General features: G+C 32.8%; 1 protein-coding gene across 2 annotated transcripts; it reads right to left on the bottom strand.

The window, feature by feature from the left end:
• Positions 1–2,561: 2,561 nt before the first annotated feature.
• On the bottom strand, positions 2,562–22,444 carry LOC105344671 (neuroendocrine convertase 1). Of its 2 annotated transcripts, XM_011452505.4 has the most exons (16): positions 22,008–22,444; positions 15,396–15,500; positions 11,734–11,865; positions 11,126–11,234; positions 10,215–10,252; positions 9,580–9,656; positions 8,039–8,127; positions 7,620–7,792; positions 7,077–7,289; positions 6,565–6,665; positions 5,897–6,133; positions 5,498–5,655; positions 4,971–5,104; positions 4,454–4,594; positions 3,832–3,846; positions 2,562–2,668 (listed from the first exon to the last, which is right to left on the bottom strand). In XM_011452505.4, exons 1-16 carry the CDS (start codon positions 22,167–22,169, stop codon positions 2,615–2,617), a joined length of 1,938 nt encoding a protein of 645 aa, XP_011450807.3. In that variant the 5' UTR covers positions 22,170–22,444; the 3' UTR covers positions 2,562–2,614. The 2 variants fall into 2 exon arrangements, with proteins under 2 accessions (XP_011450807.3, XP_011450809.3); XM_011452507.4 differs by lacking the exon at positions 3,832–3,846 and having other exon boundaries at positions 22,008–22,442.
• Between the last annotated feature and the right edge of the window lie 739 nt (positions 22,445–23,183).

Here is a 23,183-nt window from a genome sequence, read left to right as displayed (position 1 = left end):
CCCGATGCCCCCATCACAGAAAATGCAACATCTTTGGATTGCGCTGAAAATTATGATTCATAAACCTTTAAAACATTGTTATTGTTATCAAAATCGTTATCTGTTCTCATGATCATCTTGTCAAAAATTTATTTTGCATTTTTTAAAATCCATTATCATTAATAACGTGTATACAGCCATATGTTTAAATACTAATGGCGCTTTTTCTATATTTCTTAAGACTACCAATTGCGTTTAAAACTCCATAAACACAGTTACTCATCATTGTTGAAGTAAAAGAAGTCGAATTTCAAAGACATAAATGATAGAGTAAACAATATTTTCCAGTGATTACTGCGAAATAAAATGAGACTGCTCTGCTGGCTTAATCCATGATGTGAGTTGCTGCCGTAATAACTAAAACAATTTGCAATTTTTAAATTCGTGTTTTTCATTGATCTAGATAATGGTAAACGACAATGAGTTAAAAGATCGAATAAAGGGTCTCTAATTATCTTAAAATGCACACATGAAATTAACTCTCGATTTAAAGAAGAAATTCATTTAACATCCGGCCGTTAGCGTAATTATACTTACCCACAATTTGATCAACTGAAGTACTCGTCATATTCAGCGTTGACTGTAAATTGTTCACTCTGACGACCAAGTCGGACAAAGATTTGTTACTGGCGATTGCGTGCGCAGATGTACAGCATCCGGCGTGAGTATTGGTAGCATTGTTGAAGAGACGTTTCAGATATTCAACCTCCAGCGAAACATTTTTCAAACTTCCTTCAAAGCGTTTTTGAAAAAGTTGTAGCTCAAATTGAATGAACAATACTGATGTGTTTGTCGATTTATCCACCGTTACAATATCTGACTCAAGCCTGCTGATGTTATTCATGAGTTGTTTTTCCAAGTGTTCATTCTTCGTTTTCAAACCAGCAACTGTGGTGTTCAGCAACGCGTTTTGTTGTACCAAACCAGCATTCGTCGTCTTCAGAGTTGCTATATCTAATCCAAGAGTCTTAAGATCTGCTTTTAAAGAGTTCAATTCCGTTCTGTAATTCGTCATTTCATTCAGCAAAAACGTTAGCATTTGGGTATCCTGAGCCAGAGATCCACTAAATTGGCCAAAGAATAAAACGAGAAACAGTGCGAGGAACATTTTGGACTCTGTTCCTCTCCCTCAGACTAACAGACTGGTTTTCAGTGTTCTTTCAGACTTTAACTTTGGAGCACTCGCCAAATGAATTCAAAATAATCAGGTCTTATGCAAGAAACGATACAGACAGTAAATACGATGTCTGTTTACTGACCCAGATTCCAGAACATTAATAATGAAGTTTGGTCCCCTTTCGACTTTGGTTATCATCCACCCGAGGTCAACGCTAACCATTCCAAACATTAACTGATACTCTATCTAAACATGAAGTCAAATATCCTTTAGAAATGTAGGACATTCATGATTGAAACAAAGAAGATGGTTGAATAAGGCGTATAAAATGCCCATATGAGGAATGATTAGATACTGCAAAATTAAAATACATGTATCATTAAATCTAATACTTTAAGAAAAATAATTAAAAACAATGTCTATTTAACGTAACATCGGTTTGTAACCCTAAAATATTTAAAATATTTGCAATAGGTTGATATAAACTGGCGTATGCGTGTCAAAATTTCCAAAAAGTGTCATTTTTATAACTTCAATGCCTTTTCTTTTTTTGAGTGGGTCTGAGCTCCATATTTTTGTCATAGTCTAAATGCGGTTAAATGGAATTTAAACCGATTTTAATAAACAAAAATGTGGAAAGATGACCCACTATACTTTAAAAATGTCATTTTGTAGCCCAACAATTGAACGTTTTAGAAAAATAATATAAGTCTGTAAAGTCATGGCCAGCGTCTCATATAGCATTTAAACAACACCCTTTGTTGTGAATGAACTGGCTGAGTGGTTAGAGCACCAGACATTAGATAAGTTTATGGAACTCGGGTTTTTATGTTGTGGGTTCGATACCACCAAAACTTAAGAATTTTTTTTTTTTTTTTATCGTTTTTTGAAATATTTCAAACTGAATATAGTCAGAAATTACCCTATTGTTAACTTGTATTATAACATATCAAATATATTTAGTTGAAAAAATGTTAAATTTTAAAATGTATTTTACGACTAACCCAATTGGGCAGTTGCGCCATCTTATTCCCCCATTTTCTTTTGATGTATTGACCAACAGTCAAGGGATATAGAACTATACTTTTACAAAAAAACGCCAAAACGTTTCTTACTGCGTTTTGTAATGGGATGGATGTTCCATAGAGGGGTTGCTTCTTTATTTTCATTGTGATAGCTGTATGAAATGCATTGCATTACTGTATAAATTAAGATTTTTTTTCTCTTCCAAGTTAATTTAGCTTTGATTTAAATACAATGTCAATACCTTAAAGTCAGAAAATCGTAGAATTCGTTTTCGGGCGCAGTTTCCGTTGGTTTTTTTTTGGTTATAAAAAAGACACGACGTTTTTTCTTTATATATACAAATAATAATATGTGATTTTGTTCAAACAGAAGTCATAAATAACATTTAACCCTTTATTTCTTCAAACATTAACAAATCTTCCAACAGAGCTTTCAAAAGAGACCTTGGATAAATTTTTCCAGGTGTACAGCATTCTTTCGACGTTCCTGAAATAATGAAAAAAAATCAGCCATGATTTTTAAAATAAATCAGTAGTTTGTGTAATGTAATAAAGGGAAATTGTACATACATCTATATAATATTTTTATTCACGTATAAGGATATTTTTATACTTTAATAGTATTTTATCCATTAGAATGATATCATATTTAAAGATGGAAATTTAATATTCAAAAGAAAAAAAGGAAAATGCTAGAAAAATTTATATTTCTTATGGATGGAGTGAAAATATTAATAATCCTTTAAGCAAGTTCATAAGGTTTTTCAAACATGAATATTTCAAAATACAAAAGAACAAGATTAACGAAACTTTCAAATTAAAATAAAACCATTCAAAACAAAAATCAAACCATCTTAAAGACAAAACATGTGGGTAATAATGTTTATCAATGTTCTTCATTCTTTTATTGTTGGAAAGAACATTTCTTATAAGTAGAATATTCACTAGCCATTCCTTTAAAAGATTCATCGCTATGAGAAGCCGCAGACTAAATAAAGATCACAACCGTTAATAAATATTACGGTTGAATTATTACTGATCATTAAAAACACATTGAATCTGTAAGTGGCAAACTGAGATTTTTGTCACTATTAGTAAATATTTTGTAAGAATTACAGATAGAAAATCCCTTTTTTAAGAATCTGTCTATTAAAATTGCTAATTTTATCATACCGGGAATTATCTACCTATCCGGTGGAATGTTCACTTTTGAGTTTAATGTAACAAACTAAACAACGTGCAATTTTCATGCTATATATCTAATTTTGTATTCTTAATATATATATATCAAAATGCTAAATCGTATTTGAAAATTGCACTGTGTATATAAAGTTGATATTATTTAAATTATCATGCATCATACCGGTACTACATGTTGCACTCAACATTTCCTATGATGTAAGTACATGTAAGTATTACACCATGTACTCCTTATTGAAATCTCGAAAGACAGAGACGGGGCATTCCCAATCATATCTATCCCCAGCAATGAAAAAATAAATAATTCAACAAAACATGCTATGTGCGAAAACCAAAACTTTACATGCAATTCTTTTGAATTCACATTCAGAGTGCATTTTTTCTTCAAAATATGTGCATATTATAAAGTGTATAGTGCATATATCGGTATAACAACCGACAATAACATACCGGGTCAATGGTAGCCTTAATAGAACCGAATAAGTAACATAAAGTGGAAATACTGGAATAGTGCAGTTTACTAGGGTACAATACTGACACAAGGAAGACAACAAATGTCACCACAGTGGGGCCCGGAATACCTTACTGTGGGATTCCTTATAGGTCATTTTGAAAGTGGGAATATAGCATTTTATTCATAAAATTGTCATAAAAATAAAGTATTGTATTGTCTGTTAAAATATTGATTTCTGTCGTGCTAAATATCACAATCTTTATATATATATATATATATATATATATATATATATATATATATATCGTTATTTATTTATTTTTAAAAAAGAACCATTTTAACAATAGCTTGGACTTTGACTGGTTGTGTCGTAGGCATGTCCATTTCATTGCTGGCCTTTACAGTCATGGCTTTTTGAAATCAATAAGATTTGTCTGGTTTTAAGCTAAGACTACGCAATATGTGCATACTTCAATCGAAACCAGTGTCAGTTTAAACTTGTTGTAATGAAAGAAATATAGATAGTTACGTCCTACCAAAAGTCCAAGGTCTTGTTCAAATGATTCGAAATTTGATTACTTTCTGTTGATAATGTTTTAATAATATTCATAATCTTACATCTCGCTCGTCTTTGACCTTATTGTACTCATCGTTGTACACCCTTTGACCTCCGCTTTCAGTCACGTGACGAGGGATCTCCTTTGTTCCATGTATTATCAGTCTAGCAGACTTGATTGTTCCTGTGTTATCCGTTCCTTTCTGAAATCATTCATATTCATAATATAGGACTGACGACAAGTTTCAATCTCTTGGTTTTAACCAAACTTATAACTATTAGGTATTTCGGTTTAAAGTACTGTATTAATTCAAAGCATTATTACTGTGAACTATTAACTTAAGATAAAACCTTGGTGTTATCAAGATAACACACTTATTTAACAAAACCACTCACTGAGTTAATACAGCAAATCACACTATAGATTTCAGGAGAAAATTGAAATATTTTAGATACAATACTTGAAAAGAATTCATCAACTGTATAATAAGGAATGCATGTACACTCTACTGGCTAACGATTTCCCGGTATTATAATGTACTCATGACTACCTGATGGTAATTGTAGAATTCCACTCACCATATCTCTGACCTTCACTTTCCAGGTGCCTGCTGGTTTTTCACCCCATGAGTGAACAGACATAAATTTCCATTTATGGAAACCATCCTTTGAGGAGTCTAAGGGTCTTTCTTGTAGAATCATTGTTCGGACACCTGAAAATGTACTTTAAAAAATTGTTCTCCGTAACGAATCTCACGACTTTCAATTTGAAACTTTTGTGAAGAAATTTGCCTTCAGTAGGAAGCTTGACATAATCTTAAAGTTTGTTAAGTATTTCAATTTTGTTTCCAGATCTATTATACACGCAATGGTTTTACGTTTTACCTAACATTCAGTTTAATAACTTTCTTAAGACAAGGTTTCAAGGTTTTTAAAAAAAAATTATATCATTGCTTTGAAACGTTGCGATTTTGTCGTATCTTCTAAAAGATGTCTTTTTGCTGATTCGTTGTAAAAATGTAACGATTGATGTAGTTGACTAGCCTTGTATTAACTTCCTAACGAAAACTTATCAACTGTAAGATGTAAAATCCCGTCCCCCTTACCCATGGCTGATGTAAGGTTGATAGCTAGGTCCCCGCGCTTTGTATATTCCATATCCAGTTCTATCTGGACGTGTTCGATGAAGTTTATCTCATTACTCTGTCCTTTACATCCGGTAGTTTGGAGATCGATTTCCAATTCTTGTCCACTCCTTAAGGTTCTGTAAAACAAAAAGATAAACTAATTTCCACAAAAAAAAAACCTGTTAAAGTAGAGCCAATATTGTAAAATCCGTATTATGACGTAGTAAACTTACGTATTGTTGCTGTTATATATAATTGATATTTTGAAAACTAAGTTGTTATCAAATATTATATATCTTCGACAAATTTTTAATGTCTAATAAATTAATTATCAAACATTGATTAATTAATTATAACTATGCAGTGCTCATTTCTTACTGAGGAAAGTTAATTTGTGTTCCTTCTGTTCCTACGACACAGATGTATTTCTCAGGAACCGTAACCCAGTTCTGGGACACCTCCACCATACTCTTAGCATTCAGAATTCCGTATCCAAACGCATTATTGACCCAGAATCCTGCGCCATTTTTCCTCCAACCCGGATTGTCCTTCAGGGAAGAATATTCTGCTGTCCATGTGATGATATGCTGCATATCACGCCATGTAAGGTTGGGACTGAAACAATTCATTTTATCATTTATACCCTCCCCTAGCCAAAAGAATTTTTGATGATATTTTGAAATTTAAATTACATCAACATAAAGGATATATCACTGATTTTAAAAGCATCAGAAATTATGGTTTACTAGACAAACTAACACATTGTAAGTAATCAATTAAAGGAAGTAAAAAAGAAAGGAAAAAGATATTGATGAGCACCAAAAATCAAATTAAAATCAAGTATGTTAAATTACCTAGATACGACAAGAATCTGACTTGCAATTAAATTTTCTCATGAGAATTGAAACAATTCTTAGATATTTTCTGATTATTATTGTTCCAATTTTTTGATTTTCTACATATGCATGCATCAATACAATTTATAATTTCTTTTAGTCGAATTTAACTATTTAAAAATAGTTTAAAGTAGGGGTATAGTTTCTAACTTTGCTTCCAAGACCAAAGCAAAAATTCCGGCAGCCAGTGGAGCTGCAGCGGAAGTTCCGGTGTGTTGGGTGGTGCATCTCCCGTGTAAATCAGCACTGGCCTACAAAAAAAATACATTCGTCTCTTTATCATACTAAAAGAACTTGGATATAATATGTACTTGTAGTCAGTACTTTTTATTATTTGTATGCATAGGAAGTTCAATCATGTTGATATAAACCAAAACTTATGGTGAGGTACGCCTACTCGACATTAACCTAAGTAAATGTAGTTAAGTGTATTGATTTAATGTACCAGGATGTCCGTGTACATGTAAAATTATCCTACAGTATTTTGCTAAACAAGTTTAATGTCCTCTTTTAAGTTTTAATATCATGCATTTCATATAACTCGCTGATTGCTAATTTTTTTAAGTGCAGAATCTTTCATCATTTTTTACCTAAAGAACTTGCATTAATTCACTGGTATCCTGAATCAGCCCATTTAGAACTTAAAGTTGTTTTTAACTCACGATTCTCTGGTCATTGTAAGCGCCGCTGGAGTACGCTGAAGCGATGGTTGAGGCACATTTTTCGGCGTACCAAGGAGTATGCTGGTGTTGTGAGGCGCTGTTGATAGAGATTGTGTATATACTTCCGGTGTATCCATCGCAATCACAGTTGTCTCCAAGACGACCGCCATTTCCGGACGCCCATGCGTAGATCACCCCCTTTCCACCACGACCCTGGCACAAATTATTGAATTCATAAAATATCCAATCATACATTTTAACAGCTCAAAATTTAGTTGATAACGAACATTAGATGTTCTTCCTTTATGTTAATATATTCTCCATGCTTTTAACAAGTTACACTTTTTTCCTCGACTATTTCTTACTTTAGAAATCATGTATAGCATTGTATAAAATGATATAGACTTACCTCTGTTATTCCCTTTTCAAAAGCTTTCGTAGCTAGAGGACCGGGACCCTCTACTGTTTTCCCGTCATCGTTTCCTCGACTATTTCTTACTTTAGAAATCATGTATAGCATTGTATAAAATGATATAGACTTACCTCTGTTATTCCCTTTTCAAAAGCCTTCGTAGCTAGAGGACCGGGACCCTCTACTGTTTTCCCGTCATCGTTTGGTCCCCAGGAGGCGCTGTACACATCCACATAAGTATGGTTAAAAGCAATGGCGGACGCCTCAAGGTGGTCTGTGACTCGACCATCCAACATCCGGACCCCTGATGTTGACATTGAATTCATTAAAGAGATTATTTCACAAGATATGTATCACTCAAGTTTTTGTTCATTTTTTCTCAGGTTTCTTCTTTTTCAGACATATGTATGAGTTGCAATATTTAATGATACACAGCGTAAGCTTGATAGAACCACGGCGTTTTGCTTCGTTTACTTTATGGGTTATAAAAAGTTTGCTGAACAAAACGAGTAGAACAACAATTAGATTTTGAGTATATATTTATTTGTACCTCCAATTCTGGAGTTGTAAGCAATTCCCACTCCACATTTGTTGTTATTTGCTACCATGGCAATTTCTCCTGCGCATCGTGTACCATGCCTTTGAAAAATCGCATTAAGAAAATGATTTATTACAATTACCTTTTACGATCCTGGAAAAAAAAAACAACAACAAAGGAAACACAATTTACGTATAACGCATTGTAATAAATCTGTCAAAATATTTATTGAACCTTTAAGATTTTTCTCGGGATAGAATTTTTTTAATTTTTACCCCTCATCATTATAAAATCTCCGGTGAGCAAAAATAACACCGTTTACGCCAATGCATATGAATTGCCACCTGCGATTTATTATCCAACTTATTATTGCATGATTTAGAACATAAAGGTTTCTGATTAGTAATAATTTGATATAAAGACGGAGACATTCGGATTTTTTAAAATCTCCGTTTATTGAAAAGGCAAAATTTCTAGATGCCGTAACATTCCTGAAAAACCCTTAAAGTGTCAGTAATGATGAAATGGGATACTTTTTAGTACCGATATTGTGCACATTTAATTCAAAATCGAGAGTTCGAAGTTCAATCTATAGATTTCATGAGAGATAGGACTATCTTAAACCTTTGGTTCAAAGTGTCAACTCAAAAGTGCTAGTGTCACGGTCAAAGAATCAATCTAAAGTACAAATTACTTTATTATAGGTTTTTTTTTTTTAAAAATCGCTTTCAGCGCTCTTTTTTCGTCTAATAGTAGTGACAATAAAATTCTCCGACGATATTGAACATTAGATAACAAGAAAATCTTCTTAAGCTTCCTAATACGTAACATAGGACCTGGCTTTGCTTTGAGACAAACAATAATCATAACTTTCATTAATCTGAGGTGTGCCGGATACCAGGCAGATTCTATTTGCTGATGCTACAATCAATCATGCAAAAAAAACCGATATTTTGTAAAACAAATTTTGAATCATCTGAATGTTTCCAATGTTTTTTTAAATGTAAGTTCCGCTTGTATCTGTCTTTTTTTCTGAAAAAAGTTAACATTTATTGACATGTAATATTTTGTGTTATGTATTTACAAGTGTCCATTTAACTTATTTGATAATTGATTTATTGGAAAACTGTAAGAAATAATACTTAAATTTGGTTTTTTTAAAAAAAAAAACGACGATGTGATTACACAAAGGAAAAAAAGCAATTAAAGACATAATCCAGTTCTTGAAGATGCTGTATGGAGTTTAATTATTTTAGGTTTTAATCAATTAGAAAATGATTCAATATCAAAAGGTCATTAGTGTCGGTTAAAGGCGTATATTTGTAAAAAATAAAATAAAAATAGAGTTTGCTTAAAAGTATTTATTGCAGTTTTTCAAGTAAGATATCTTCATTTTTCTCTCCTTTAGCAACGTTTAAAAAGTATTAATAACGACTTACCCAAAACAGAGTACTAGTATCTGAATTGGTCAATGTGACTTATATGGATCTTCTTGGATTTTGAGTGGAGTAAACTCTCCACCCACAACAATTTTTGAATTTTCTGCGACTTACTTGTTTTCGTCGGTCGGGTCATATCGAGGCTGTGGGTCATCATCCTCGTCATTTAAATCATAACTGGCGTAAGGATCCTAAAAAAATTAGTTCTCAAATTTATTACAACATTTTAACTTAAGTTAGTCTTTATATAGAATTATTTGATAAGCTTGCGAAATATTTTCACATGTATTCAATAAAGAGAAGCACAACAGATGTTCGAGGAGTATCGTTCAATGCCATTTAAAAAACCCCATTCATTCCAATTTAATTGATAAACTACTGGTATGCACAATAAACGTTGAAGATTGATAACCATTCAGAGATACTACTGTAGAATCATCTTTGTTCGTGGGGGACCAATGTTCGTGGCTTTTGTGGGTATCACTTGCACACGAATTAACATCCCCGCGAACATATATACAAGCATGTGTTTAGTTTTTATTTACTTAATAAAACTTGCTACTGACGAAATTACGTCACCACGAACCTGGGTTTTGACGAGCATAGACCCCCGCGAATAAAACTGAGTCTACAGTATTTGAAGATCAGTGAAACAAGGGTTGATTAGAAGATAGAGATGAAAAGAATGCTTGATATCTTTAACGTGTTTTGAATGTACGACGTAATGCCGTACTACAGACTTTACTCACGTAGTTTGCTGCAATATCTGTGTGGTTTTTCTCCAGGCCTGGGTAATGAAAAATGTAATGGATATATGTGTTACCGTGTGAATGATTAGAAAAGCATAAAAATAACTCATACAATAGAAAGGTTGAAAGGAAAACGCTGATAATGATAAAAATTCAAAAACTAGTTACATGATATGTATTAAATTTAATCTTGGAGCAAATTATAACACCTACGTACAATATATAATGGATATACAAATTCATGACCGAATTTCAGAATTAAGAAAGATTCTTTTTTAAACCGAAAGGGTAAAAAGATCTTAAATTGTGATCTGAGATTAAAGTAAATGACTCATCAATGTAGGTTTCAATATGTTTTATCGTTAACTCTTCTAAGTTTATTAATATATTAATAGAAATTAAGAAACTCGGTAAACGTGTATATGTAACTTATCTATAGCAAAGACTTATATGGTTAAACAATAAAATGCTTTCTTTGGGGATTCACGTGACCATGAAGGTAGCGAGCATTGCAGAAAAATACAAAGCCTGCATAAGCGTGCCATGTAAAATAGTTTCTGCAATGATCTCTGCCTTCATTTAAATACATTTAGCAAATTACGGAAATTTTTAACACTTGCAAGATATACTTTTAACTCAAATATGATTGAAATGACTTGTTTCTTGGTTTTTTAAAAAAATGAGAATATAGATTGTACAAGGCTATAATATTTTGTGTAGGGACCAAAGTTAAATAAATTTAAACTGTGATCAGAGAGCATAGAGATCGAACGATTTCTCGTCTATTAATGTCACGTTTTTATCTAAATGAATTTTTAGGGAATGCTTTAAATTTATGATTATCTGACAAGTTTGTTCTGAATGAAAAAGCGTGTCATGTTCAATGTTCATGTACTGACTAAATTTCCTACCATCATCAAGCACGCAAACGACAATGCCTTTTCCCGTGATCCCTCTCGCCCAAACCGGAAGCACGTGCAAATCGAGTTTCGGAAGACTGGTATCTGTGCGGCTGTCATGCTGCAATGACAATCCCAATTTAAGCTTCAAATCAATCAAATGATTTACTGAACAAATCAGAAATAATTAGTAAAAGGTGTTCAATAAATACATTGCCTGCCTTAAGGAGATTGGGTGTACATCAAATTGCACCTTTTAAATTTTTTTTAATAAACTATTATTTATAAAATAGAAAATCCAAATATTTTAGCATAAAAATTTGAATATTTTCCTATATTTCGATACAACGCTCTTCCTTTCAAAGGGATTATGATAATCTGAAAATCGCCATGACCATATGCATCCAGTCCTATTAGACCAATTCTTTATACTCCAAAATGGTATCATATCATTTGATATCTAAAAGATGTGATTTTAGTAGTTTTAGTACTCTTTTTATATTAGTACCTTAAGTTTGTATCTTCTTACAAGCAAAAAATTCCGATAAATGAAATGACAAGTATTTTTAAGAAGACATGATTACAGAAAAATGACCACGTTCAACTTTAGAACTTCTTACCAAATACCATTCTTTGTTCCATAGCGGGTCATTAAAATGTAAATCGGTGTAAGCCCTTGTCTCAATATCATCTGTAGAAATAATGCCACGTTTTCGTCGGATTTTTTCAACCTGCTGATCTGCCCATCTCACCTTCGAAACAATGAAAATAATGATAATGATAATATAAGACAGTACATGTAACATTAATGCACTTTTTAACAATGCAGAAAAGTAGTATTTTTAAAACAAAGTACAAATGTACTATTCTTTGTCTTTTACGAGCCACATCAAAGAATCATTGAACGATTTGAAAAAAAGAACAGCGTGGGATATGTTTTTAAGACTATCATAAGAATTATTCATTCATACTTTTTTCTTATTTTCTTTTTGATAAAAATATTGATTTCTTAATATTTTGAGAATCTTTGAATTTTACTTGATTAAAAATGTTGCCGAGAATTATCAGAATTTTTAACATTGAAATTTGATATAATTCGTGATTAATTAAAAAAAAACCCACGCAGTCTTATAAAACATGAGATTTATAACAGATGTTTTCTGTTCGAAATCTATAATTTCATAGATAATCGACCATTACCTGTAACATCATGAGCGGATCCAGAATTTTTTAAGGGGAAAGGGGTTCCACGGGATTATTGTGTTTGCCAGGTGAGAGAGGGAGGGGGTGGGTCTTCAGGGGCCTATTTTTTGTATTTTAGCTATATGAACTTAATTAGCTTGGTCCCCAGATTCACTCCCTCCCCCTTTCTAGATACGAACATGAACATTACCGTTGTATTTTTCAAATGAAACAAAGATTTTTGAAAATATGTTAGTCACTAAGGGTAAAAGTCTAACAAACTATTTTAGAAAACATTCTACGTCTATTCTAAGTATTCATTACTTTATAAAATATCAGTATTTATAAAAATACTCCATCTCATGACATATTATGATGATTCTATGACAGTATCTTTCTATTACTAAAAATTAACACATTCCATCTGATGTTGAATGTAAAACCCTACCTATATTTTCGCCTATCACGTCGGATCGTATGATACCATACCAAAATAAAAGTACTCTCTCATGTTAGTACTTGATCAAAGCCATTTAATTTGTTGGTCGCAAATATATAAAAGAAACAGACTTGCTTGTAGCAATAAATTCATACAAAATCAACGGAGCGTGTAATTAAACGATTTTTATTTGTATTCAACATCCGTGTGATTTGTCTCGTGCAACCTTTGTGCAAAACACCTGTATTAAAATCCCCACATCACGACTACACGTCGCAAATAATGCCGCCTTTCCTGTTTCTATCTCATATCGCCCAAAGTCTCTTTGAGTCATTCGATCAGTTGGATCTGCATTATGATTCGAATGGCAGCGAAAGTCATTCTTTCTATTTGAGACATTTTATGCGAGAAATGACGAGATTTGTATTCAGGGTTGTTTCGCCTTCTTAAGAGATTAACGCGGCACAATAGCTTCAACATAAAATCCCACGTGTCACGGTTTGATTGGTTGATGTTTTCTGCGGGACAGTTAGAAGTAATGGAATATCCGGTATAACTGTGGACGGAGACATTTAGTGACAGAAATCAATTACAAGTTGTATTTGTATTCAAAAGCAACAAGAAAATATCCGGTGTACTGGGCAAAATCAATTGATTTGAATAATAAGAGAGGAGGAATATTAAATCGGCGGACAGTCCATCGGAAAACCATTGATACGAAATGACTCTGCAAAGCGTTGTTGTCATAAGAATTTTCGAGCTTTGTTGATAACCTAGTGATTAGGGCTTTGTAGACCTTCCAGGAGATAAGAATCTTGCTATAAGTTAATATAAACACACGCCGAAATATATATAAATTTGATTAATTATGCTCGGATTCAAAGAAATACAGGTGGAAGTCTTCGTAGGTGTTGAAATTATACCCCTGTTCCATAAGTCTATGAACCTGGATATCATACACCAGAACTATGTGCTCATAAAACGTAAAAAATTAGCATGGTTTAAATATGAAAAATGGCAAAGCCTCTTTTGAACACTTCTTTGGCGGGAATATCTACCGATATAGCAGGTATCGGGATGGAGACCACGCTTCAAAATTATTCCATTTATTATAGTATTTAAATGATTTACTAAGGTGTAGTGTTTCATACATGTATAATCAGGGGTCGTTTTAGCATTTGAAAAATTGTCACCATTCTTCCTTGAAGGGTGAGAGTGAAACGTACATAAAATATGGTGCGTAGCAAATGCTGAAAGGTGTCCTAAAATACATAAAATGGTGAACAGCTATTTTTAATATAGTCGCAAATACACATTTAATGTTGAATCAAATTGTTTTTATAACAATGTAGCAGAAACATGAACATCTTGTTAATGTATGAAATCATTTGGTCACCGTTTGTTTATATATAAATTGCTTTCCACGATGTATATTAGCCCAAATTCCACTAGCAATAATTCAATTTCCTAGCAATTCAAATAACTCAAAATTTAAAAAAATAAATAATAAAAACAATCACAGGCAGCCTTATTATCGAAATTTGACCCTTTAATCTCTTTCATGGAAAATTTTGTTAAGAACTGAAAGCAAGTTATATATATCACTTTTTTGAATTTTCCCGGCTCGTGGTGTATATTATGCTTACGCATAATATTCAGAAAACGAATAAGTTACATGCGCGGATCCAGAAAATTTTTCCAGGGGGGGTCCGAAGGATAATTGTGTTTGCCAGGGGGGGGGGGGGGGGGTCCGAGGCATATTTTCGTGATAATTTTACTATGTAAATTGACTAAATTCAATAAATTTTCATTTTCCAGGGGGGGGGGGGGGGTCGGGACCCCCCCGACCCCCCCCCCTCTAGATCCGCGCATGAGTTAGGACATTACTGACAGATTACTTTATTTTTGTCCCCGTTTAACACAAAAACACAGCACCATTTCATTCACCGTTAACAAAATTTGATGGTTATTTTTACTCCATCTAAAGATAGCTGAACACTAAATTATGAAGTGTACGCATCTTTTAAAGAATATGCTACGGGTCATGACTTTGCAACCTTCACCTATAATAGGCAATGGTTGCCATTTAATAAATTAAACCTACCGATTTATATACGAAACACTTTTCGGATACAACGGTGATAAATGGTTCTAAAATAAACTTATTATTTCATTTATCTGTCCGTTTTGTACAAAACAGATACCAGGTTACTCATCCACACGACATTTATGTGTATTTTCAATCACTTAAAATACCTGCACATCGTTCGATATACTGTGGTTTCATTAATATTCAAGGGTATCAATTTTCGTGGATAAAGTGAAAGTCACAGTTTCAAGGATACGTAAATTCAAGGCCAATGACCCTATTAATAAAAAATGTTAATAGAAATTGCATTTCAATGAACATTTAATTTCATTGATCAACTTAACAACGAAATCCACGAAAATTGGTATTCAACGAATATTGATGAAACCACAGTATCTCAGGCAACTTCTAACGTGTGTTACACAATATTTGTTATGAACCTTTCACACTAGAACAAAGAATCATATCATTTAACATACTGAAAAAGATCTAATATTATGAGAAATCTCGGTATAGTAAACCTCGGAAACTACGGTATAGTACCCTTCTCGAATGTGTTTTTTTTAACTTACGCGCCCATCCTTTTCAAGGCGACGTGTGTGATGATGCGCTGAACGCTTTGATCTAATTGGTACATCTCGGTGACGCAACAAATAGTGGTTTTCAAATGGTTTTATCTGAAAATGAAGAAATAATGTGATTTATTAATAAAAAGTGATATGTATAAATTCAATTCAGGGGGAAAAATTCAGTCTGAATTTTGGATTACATGAATTCAAACAAAGTAGAAATTGCTTTCTCACATCTCTCTCTCTCTCTCTCTCTCTGTCTCTCTCTGTTTTTTTTTTTTTTTTTTTTTTTTTTACAAAAAATGAACTGAACAATATCTACCAGAACATCCTTTAGTAGCTTGTTTAGTTGCATGATATCAGCTATATCACTAACATGAGAGAGAGAGAGAGAGAGAGAGAGAGAGAGAGAGAGAGAGAGAGAGAGAGAGAGAGAGAGAATACAGTATATATTTCATTAAATTAAACACGACTCGCCGTTTTCTCGTATTAGGCAAAACACAAAACGTATCAATACCATTCTATTTATCAGAATGAAAAATTATAAAATATATCTATTTTTCTGGTCCTTTCAGAAGTCACAATTCACGAAAAAAAGCAAAGCAACACATTGAGTTGTGACTCTATATTATGTAATCCCTACGATGGAGTAGGCAAGAATGAAAGTAAAAAAGCACACGTAACATTTTACATTGTGGCGAGACAAATTGCTGTTTCAAACGGAAAATAGAACGATGTAAAATGCAGATTTTTCTAGTTGAATTTGTCATTCTGAGAGTCTTTCTAAAAGAGATTTAACTCAGTATTTCCCCCAAAACACCACTATTTGGATATTAGAAATGTTGTGGGTTACTGTCCAAATTTGATAGCAGACAATTCATTGTTCAATGATTATTAACAGTTAATGCCTCTAGAGTAGACAGTCTTATTATCTTACTTAAGAATACATCACATGAAACGTACAAAATGTTTTTAGAGCAATCGTTAATATTCTCGAATTTCCCAAGAAACAGTTTTGTAGTTTTTCTTTTACTAATTAGTCTAGATTAGTAACAACAGACTTATCAAATTGCACGGTTCGTTAGAATCTCTGCAACAATCATCATAAAACCTTTAATTTAATTGTATACAAAACCAAAACGCAACGATTTGCTTATCAAGAATCTTCTTACCTTGTACAGTATAGAGTCAGAATCAAGTTACACGTCACCAAAGAGACGTTTCTTGATATATCGACTTACTTATCAATCCGTTGCCTCTTGTAAATCTTTAATATTTGTAAGAGGTGGGTGTAATTGTGTTTTTGGGTTAAATTTTCTATGTTGGCAGTTTTCACAAGCGTAAGAGATAACTACATGTGATACTGTCATAATGTACATTTTGAATTAATACTTGTTAAGTGTAGCAATATGACAACGTTGTCAACTTTACACCCACTCGGTAAATTCAAAATTTACAAATTGAAAATCACTAACAAATAATAATAATAATCCCTGTCACGAATGTGTGTGATTTAGTTTTTAATTTTTGTCAAAATTGGCTTCATATAGATCACTAGCTTGTTCTAAATAACTTGTAAAAACTTTCCAATTGGCTTTTTCTTCAGTGTCGACGATTCACATAGTTTTTACTTAATACTGAAAGGGATTTTAATGAATATGTAAATATAAAGTTTTAAAATCTGTTTTCTTTTGTACTGTAGTTCATAAAGGTTGCGATCGTTGCAGAAAGGGTTTATAAAACGTTGACGCGGGTTATCCATTTTTATAGCTGCATGTCTGTATAGCTTCCGGACTGAAAAAAGTCCATTCGATTGTTTTCAGACCGGGAACTACAGACCTGCATTTACCATTTTTAGTGCATAGCTCAATTCTTTCATTACTGCACTTAAGGAAGCATTTTATACTGCATATGAAAAATGTACGGTGCATCAAACAAGACAGGTCATCCACTTCTGTATGAATGCAATAAAAAATTTCTGCATAAATTCTATTTAAAAATATGTTACTACTAGATTTAAGTTTTAACATTTCTATTTTCATCCGTATATTATTTACATGTTATTCTGAATCTCGTATTAACATTTAGAAGAAAAAACCCAAACTTGCATGCAAATAGTATCGTGAAACAGCTGTTGTACACGAATAAACAGCTGAAACCACGTATACAGGTATTTATATGTATACGCTGACTGTATCCTTAAAACAATACAAACATCGTAAAGGATGAATCTATTGGCGTTATCGTCACGTTAAAATCGCGGTAGGCTAATAAAATATGAGGAAATTTTGATGTTTAAATCACAGAATCTCTCGGCAGCCCTATATAAATCTAAAGTCACCCTATCCCATACGTCAGGGAACTCGGTGAAGTGAGAGTCAGTGAAAGACAATGCAATTTCATTACGTCGATGATTTTATTTTAATATTCAGCTGCATGATTGTATATTTCTTATGCTAGTTTATTTTATGAAGAACGTATAAAGTGTTGGTATACATTTAATTAATACAAGATGATAAAGGAAAATGAAGGTTTATTTCCCTAATAAAATTCAAATTTACGAAGGCATTGAAATTCATACCGAAGCGATAACAGGAAAGACGTTAAGTTTTAACAGTTTGCAAATTATATATATTTTTCTATGTTATTAACTTTTTTCTTTCATCATTCAAACTTTACACAACCGAATAAGTTTTCTGATTAAAATATATATATTTTGGATTCAATCTTTTTAATGTTGATGTCTTCTGCTAATGCTGAATAGACTGTTTGATACACCCCGAGCAAAAATTCACGAGACTTCCGAAATTTATCACCGATAGACAATGCGGTTAAACAAAGGTTTCACTAATGTAACAGACAATTCTAAGACAACAATTCAAAGTATCTTTAAAGTACACGGCGTGGTCTGATGACAAATGTCTGATTAATATTTTATTTGATGTCGTGTTGATTTGGTGAACAAATGCAGGCGACCATGGTTTTTAGATGTTACGAAACTTAAGCATGCAGATGCTGTGCTGCCAATGCTTTCGCTTCTCATAGGTGTCATGGAAACTAATTTTGGGGTTGATACTCGCTGCTCTAGATCTGCGGTTGTGAATGAATATGAGTGTATCTTTTTCTTCGAAAATTACTCAAATGCGGAGAAAAAAAAAAGCTATCGGAGAATTTATCATCGCCCTACACCCATGTCGTGCATCAATGGCTTGATCGCCCACACTAAGCGTCATCGTCACAAATCAGTTTTTTGATATCTAAATTAACGTACGCCATCGGGAAAATGTACACGCGTTTATAAAACATGTAAATGTTGTCTCACAGACTTGGATCAAAAATCCCAACAACGACTTCAAAGAGGCGAACGGACCAAATTCACATCTTGAAAGAATCCCTATTGAGTAGATCTCTCTATATATAACGGTTCATTTAGTTTAGAAAATTAAAAGTTGCCGTCTTATTTCCCTTGTGACAAGAAAAAGACATTAAACCACTGCTCTCTTTGTTTTAGAAAAAAAGCATGTTCTTTACGTTTGGACGATCATACCCGGATATTCATTGAAAGTCTTTTGTAGCTAATTAGTAAGATGTTGCTCAAAGACCAAATAATCAATCAGTATGTCATCAGGATTAACACAGTTCGGATATTCTCTGGTTGTTGTTCTGATTAGCTTTCACTTCACCTAATACTGATAGAAAAGTTGGTCAATGTTTAGTTAAGATGACTACTGAAGTTTCAATTTCACAATAAACCCTAAAGAATAGGTGCTAATGCCATGGCTTAAGACTGAAAAATCTCAAGCTTGAAATCTACTAATAGGTTATGGAACAGATACACAACACAGTAGCCTTTTGTCTAAATCCTGCGATCGGACGATAAGGACAAATTCTATAGACAAGGATTGTCTTATCAACGAACTGTATGTAGTGTGGGCAGATTTAAAACATACCTTATGCCCAATTATGCCGGTAAACATTGCTTATGATTTTAAGGCAATATCTTCTTCTTTAACACTTGATATTATTTATGGAAAATTTAACTGTTTTCTTTGTTGTTTCATGCGATATATAATGGTCCCTGGTTGTTGCAAAAATTACAAACACTGCATTAGTGAATTACTTATATTTTAATTATTCATATAAAAGTGCGTTTAACTAAGTGAAACACAGTCTTATTGGAATGATACATAGATACGAAGCCAGTACACCTTAAACATTTGACACGATTCTATGCAGTAATTAAGACGGACTAGTGAAGTTTATGTATAAACAAATTAAACTGAATTTGAATTTATTTCAGAAATATAACATTTTATATCATTATATAAAATATAATATGATTGTCTTCAGTGCTAACTATTTACGTATTTTAACTGTATCTTTAGAATTTCATTCAGCTTTCTTCTTTTTCAAAATGTTGAAAGTGAAATGTAGTTACTGTATCGATTTTCAATGAACATTTGACGAAAAATATTTAATATCACCATTATTTTCCCTCATTTCTCACGTATGTCAATATTTTTTTTTCAAAAATAATTTAACTGATAATTTAATAGTACATACTTATGGAGGGTGAAGTATGTTTTTAATGGTCTGTATTCTGTTCGCTTGTGTTCAAATCAGATAAGAAAAATCAATAGTTCTTAGATGGAAAGCATTGATATTGAATACTTATTACATTTTTCTACTTGCGTAAAATGTGGCTGGAATAAAAAAGCGTTAAATTCACACGTCAGTGTATTGAAGTTTCAAAACTTGAGCTCATTCTTATTTAACATTAACTATACCTACTACAATTTCCGGAGAAACAAAGCCTTCGATATTTGAATACTGTAACAGGAAGTGTCATAGGTGGGCACAAATTATATATTAGATACCTATGATATAAAAAATATGATATATATAAATATAAATTTGATTCTTCTTGTAGTTCCGAACAAAAATCGAGTTCAATCCGTTGATATTTTTTTTTAAACAAAGCGGAAAATTTTAGAAGTTCTGAAGTCAGATGCAGATTGTGACGTTGATGAGCTTTGCATGACAAATGGCACTAACATCTAAAAATGTTCTGTAGTCCCTTCGGATATATCTCAGTGTAGTTTTTCTACAATTAATTAGCAATCCTCATATTTGACTTAATTAGCGGGGCTAAACATGTAAAAGCTTTAAGCTTCGATCATCAACAATGCATTCTGAAAAATGGCGGATAAATACAGACCTAACAGGGCATTTATCAATAATGAGGACGACGATTTACTAAATTGCCGTCATCGCAGACTCTGTTTAGTTTTCACTGAAAGATGTCATTATTTCAGGGGGCTAACACGTCCTACATTAAATAAAATTAATATTGCTCAAATCCTGGCTCTATTTAATAAAACTTCTTTGTTTTTGTTTAATAAAAAAGTGTATTTACACCTACAATATAAACATATGACTATTACGACCAGGTGGTTATCCATGAAAAGTTTTTATTTTGCAGTTTTGAGAGACCTGCTAAAAATGTCGATCTAAAAAAGGACTCCCTATGCATATATAGTAATCAGTTATTTTTCGAAAAAGGGGGGGGGGGCTTTTGAGAAACATACACGTGTATATTTATACATTCTGAAATTGGCGTATCCATCTCCAACATACAGAACGTGCAACATTCGTTAAAAAGACGAAGTTCCGATGATCAAGATCAAAAAGGAGGAAAGATATGGAAGACATATGCAGTAAACCATTTTACCGGCTTTATCTTGGTCTTACATAATGTTAACGACGCTTAATATGAAAATATCATACATTAACATATTAAAGAATAAATGCCAAATCTCTCTAACTACCCGATGGTACCCTGAAATTAGTGTGCCGTGTAGAGGGGCTCTTACCCATTCACTTAATTTTTATAAATTCTCACAATTAATACGCAACAAAATGATTGCAAAATTCAGGATTAAACAGCTGAATTAATTGCGAACATTTTTTAATGCATCTGATTAAAATAATCTAGGTGTTTTTCTCCCAATAAAGCTGGCTTTTTCAATGGTTCAAATTTCCCGTGTACTCAGCTGTTCATACAGTAAATATCAGTCCAGCTGCAGCTCACTTATGCACATTTAACTGTAGCTACTTGCAACAGTGAAAATTTGTTTGAGATTGCTGAGTTCATAACATTCATGTACATATTACAACGTAACGAGTATATTACATGTAGGTGAAAGAGTTACGAGGAAACTATTAGAACTGATAACCCTCTAATCACGCTTTCAGACAGAAGGAATGAAATGATAATCAACGTCACCTATCATTTTGAAACAACACTAATCTTGAACATATTATTCGTACAAAATCTTATCCTGTTTAAGGGAAAACATGGTCATATTACAAGTGTAGATAATAATATTTTACTTATTCGTAAAGTGATTTAGATATTAAGAAATTAAGAAAAAAAAATTAATATCAAAAAGCATAAGTCTGGTAAATAAAAAGTTTAGATTGGTGTCTATTAAATGGATTTGTATATAATGAAGTTTATGACCACTCCCGCCGCCCGCCCCCCCCCCCCCCCCAACTTTTTTTAAAATAAAAAAATTGTCGATTAATAAATAATCCGGCTGGACAATTACTTACTTCCTTTACGATTTCATATCCATGAGATCTGGCGACGTCTCGAGCTTGACGAAATCCGCCAGGGATTTCAACAGCCCATTCGTTAACAAAGTGATCCCCTCGTATAGAAACTACATGGCAGACAAGCAATGTGTATAAAGTACTTAAAATCCAAAGGTTCATAATATTCGGACGTTTACAAAATTGTTTGAAAAAAGTTTGAAGAACACGACGTCCAGCGTGTTTAGTTCCTTTCTGATAAAGCCCGAAAAGGTCGAAACCACTCCAACACAAGGCATTAGAACATTTTCAGCATTTCGTACAAGTCATGACGAAATTGAAAGATAAAAACTGTTCCGTCTCGTTGAGAATAGATATTCAGAGTACCAGCTGGCGTATACTGTACCTATTAGTTGACAGTGACTACACTTGTTGCAGTTATCATTGATAATATCAAAATACACTTGTATCCTATTAAAACTCCTGTTGCTTTATCGACAAAATACAAAATATAAAAAAACCCCTCGCAAATCGAATTCGCAAAACCACGACCACTCGCTTTTATGTGTATTATATGATGTTAATAATATGAAAATTACAGATAAATGTAATATTATTGGTTTATTAGCCTAATGTATTAGGCCACTTGTATCACAATGGGGTAAAAACGAGGGTAGGGAAATCGGATGACCTCTGAAGTTCATTGGTTTTTTTGATTGACAGACCAATTAGCATACTTGACATCGAGGCCGGATTGACCATCTGCATGTTTGGGATTTATCTAGAACCGATTATGAACAACATGAGACAAAACGGGGAAATTTCATACTTGGCTGTTTGAGGGTAAGAGAGGAAGATTTCCGCATGGCTGAATTAATCAATAATTTTCTAGATAAAAGAAATGATATGAATTGTCGTTGATTTAAGCTTTGATACGTACTTTTGTACCTGGTGTGTGAAAAAATCCATTTAGATTGAATTTTGTACTGTAAATAATAAATTTTCAGACGATATAATGCGTGCATATTTCTGTACAATATACGACTTAACTAGGCAACATAGAGGACCATTTGTTTTGTTGTTTTTTTTGGTAGATTACCAAATAGCATAATGGTTTCTACTGAAAATTTTTAAAAAAAAAACATGCGGAAAACACCTATGGCACTACGAGTATACCCCTATCAGTTATGTAGATTA

Source organism: Magallana gigas, chromosome 6, assembly GCF_963853765.1.
Source record: "Magallana gigas chromosome 6, xbMagGiga1.1, whole genome shotgun sequence".
Taxonomy (NCBI): Eukaryota; Metazoa; Mollusca; class Bivalvia; order Ostreida; family Ostreidae; genus Magallana; species Magallana gigas.
Note: the sequence above shows the minus strand (reverse complement) of the source record. Positions and strands in the feature narration are given on the sequence as shown.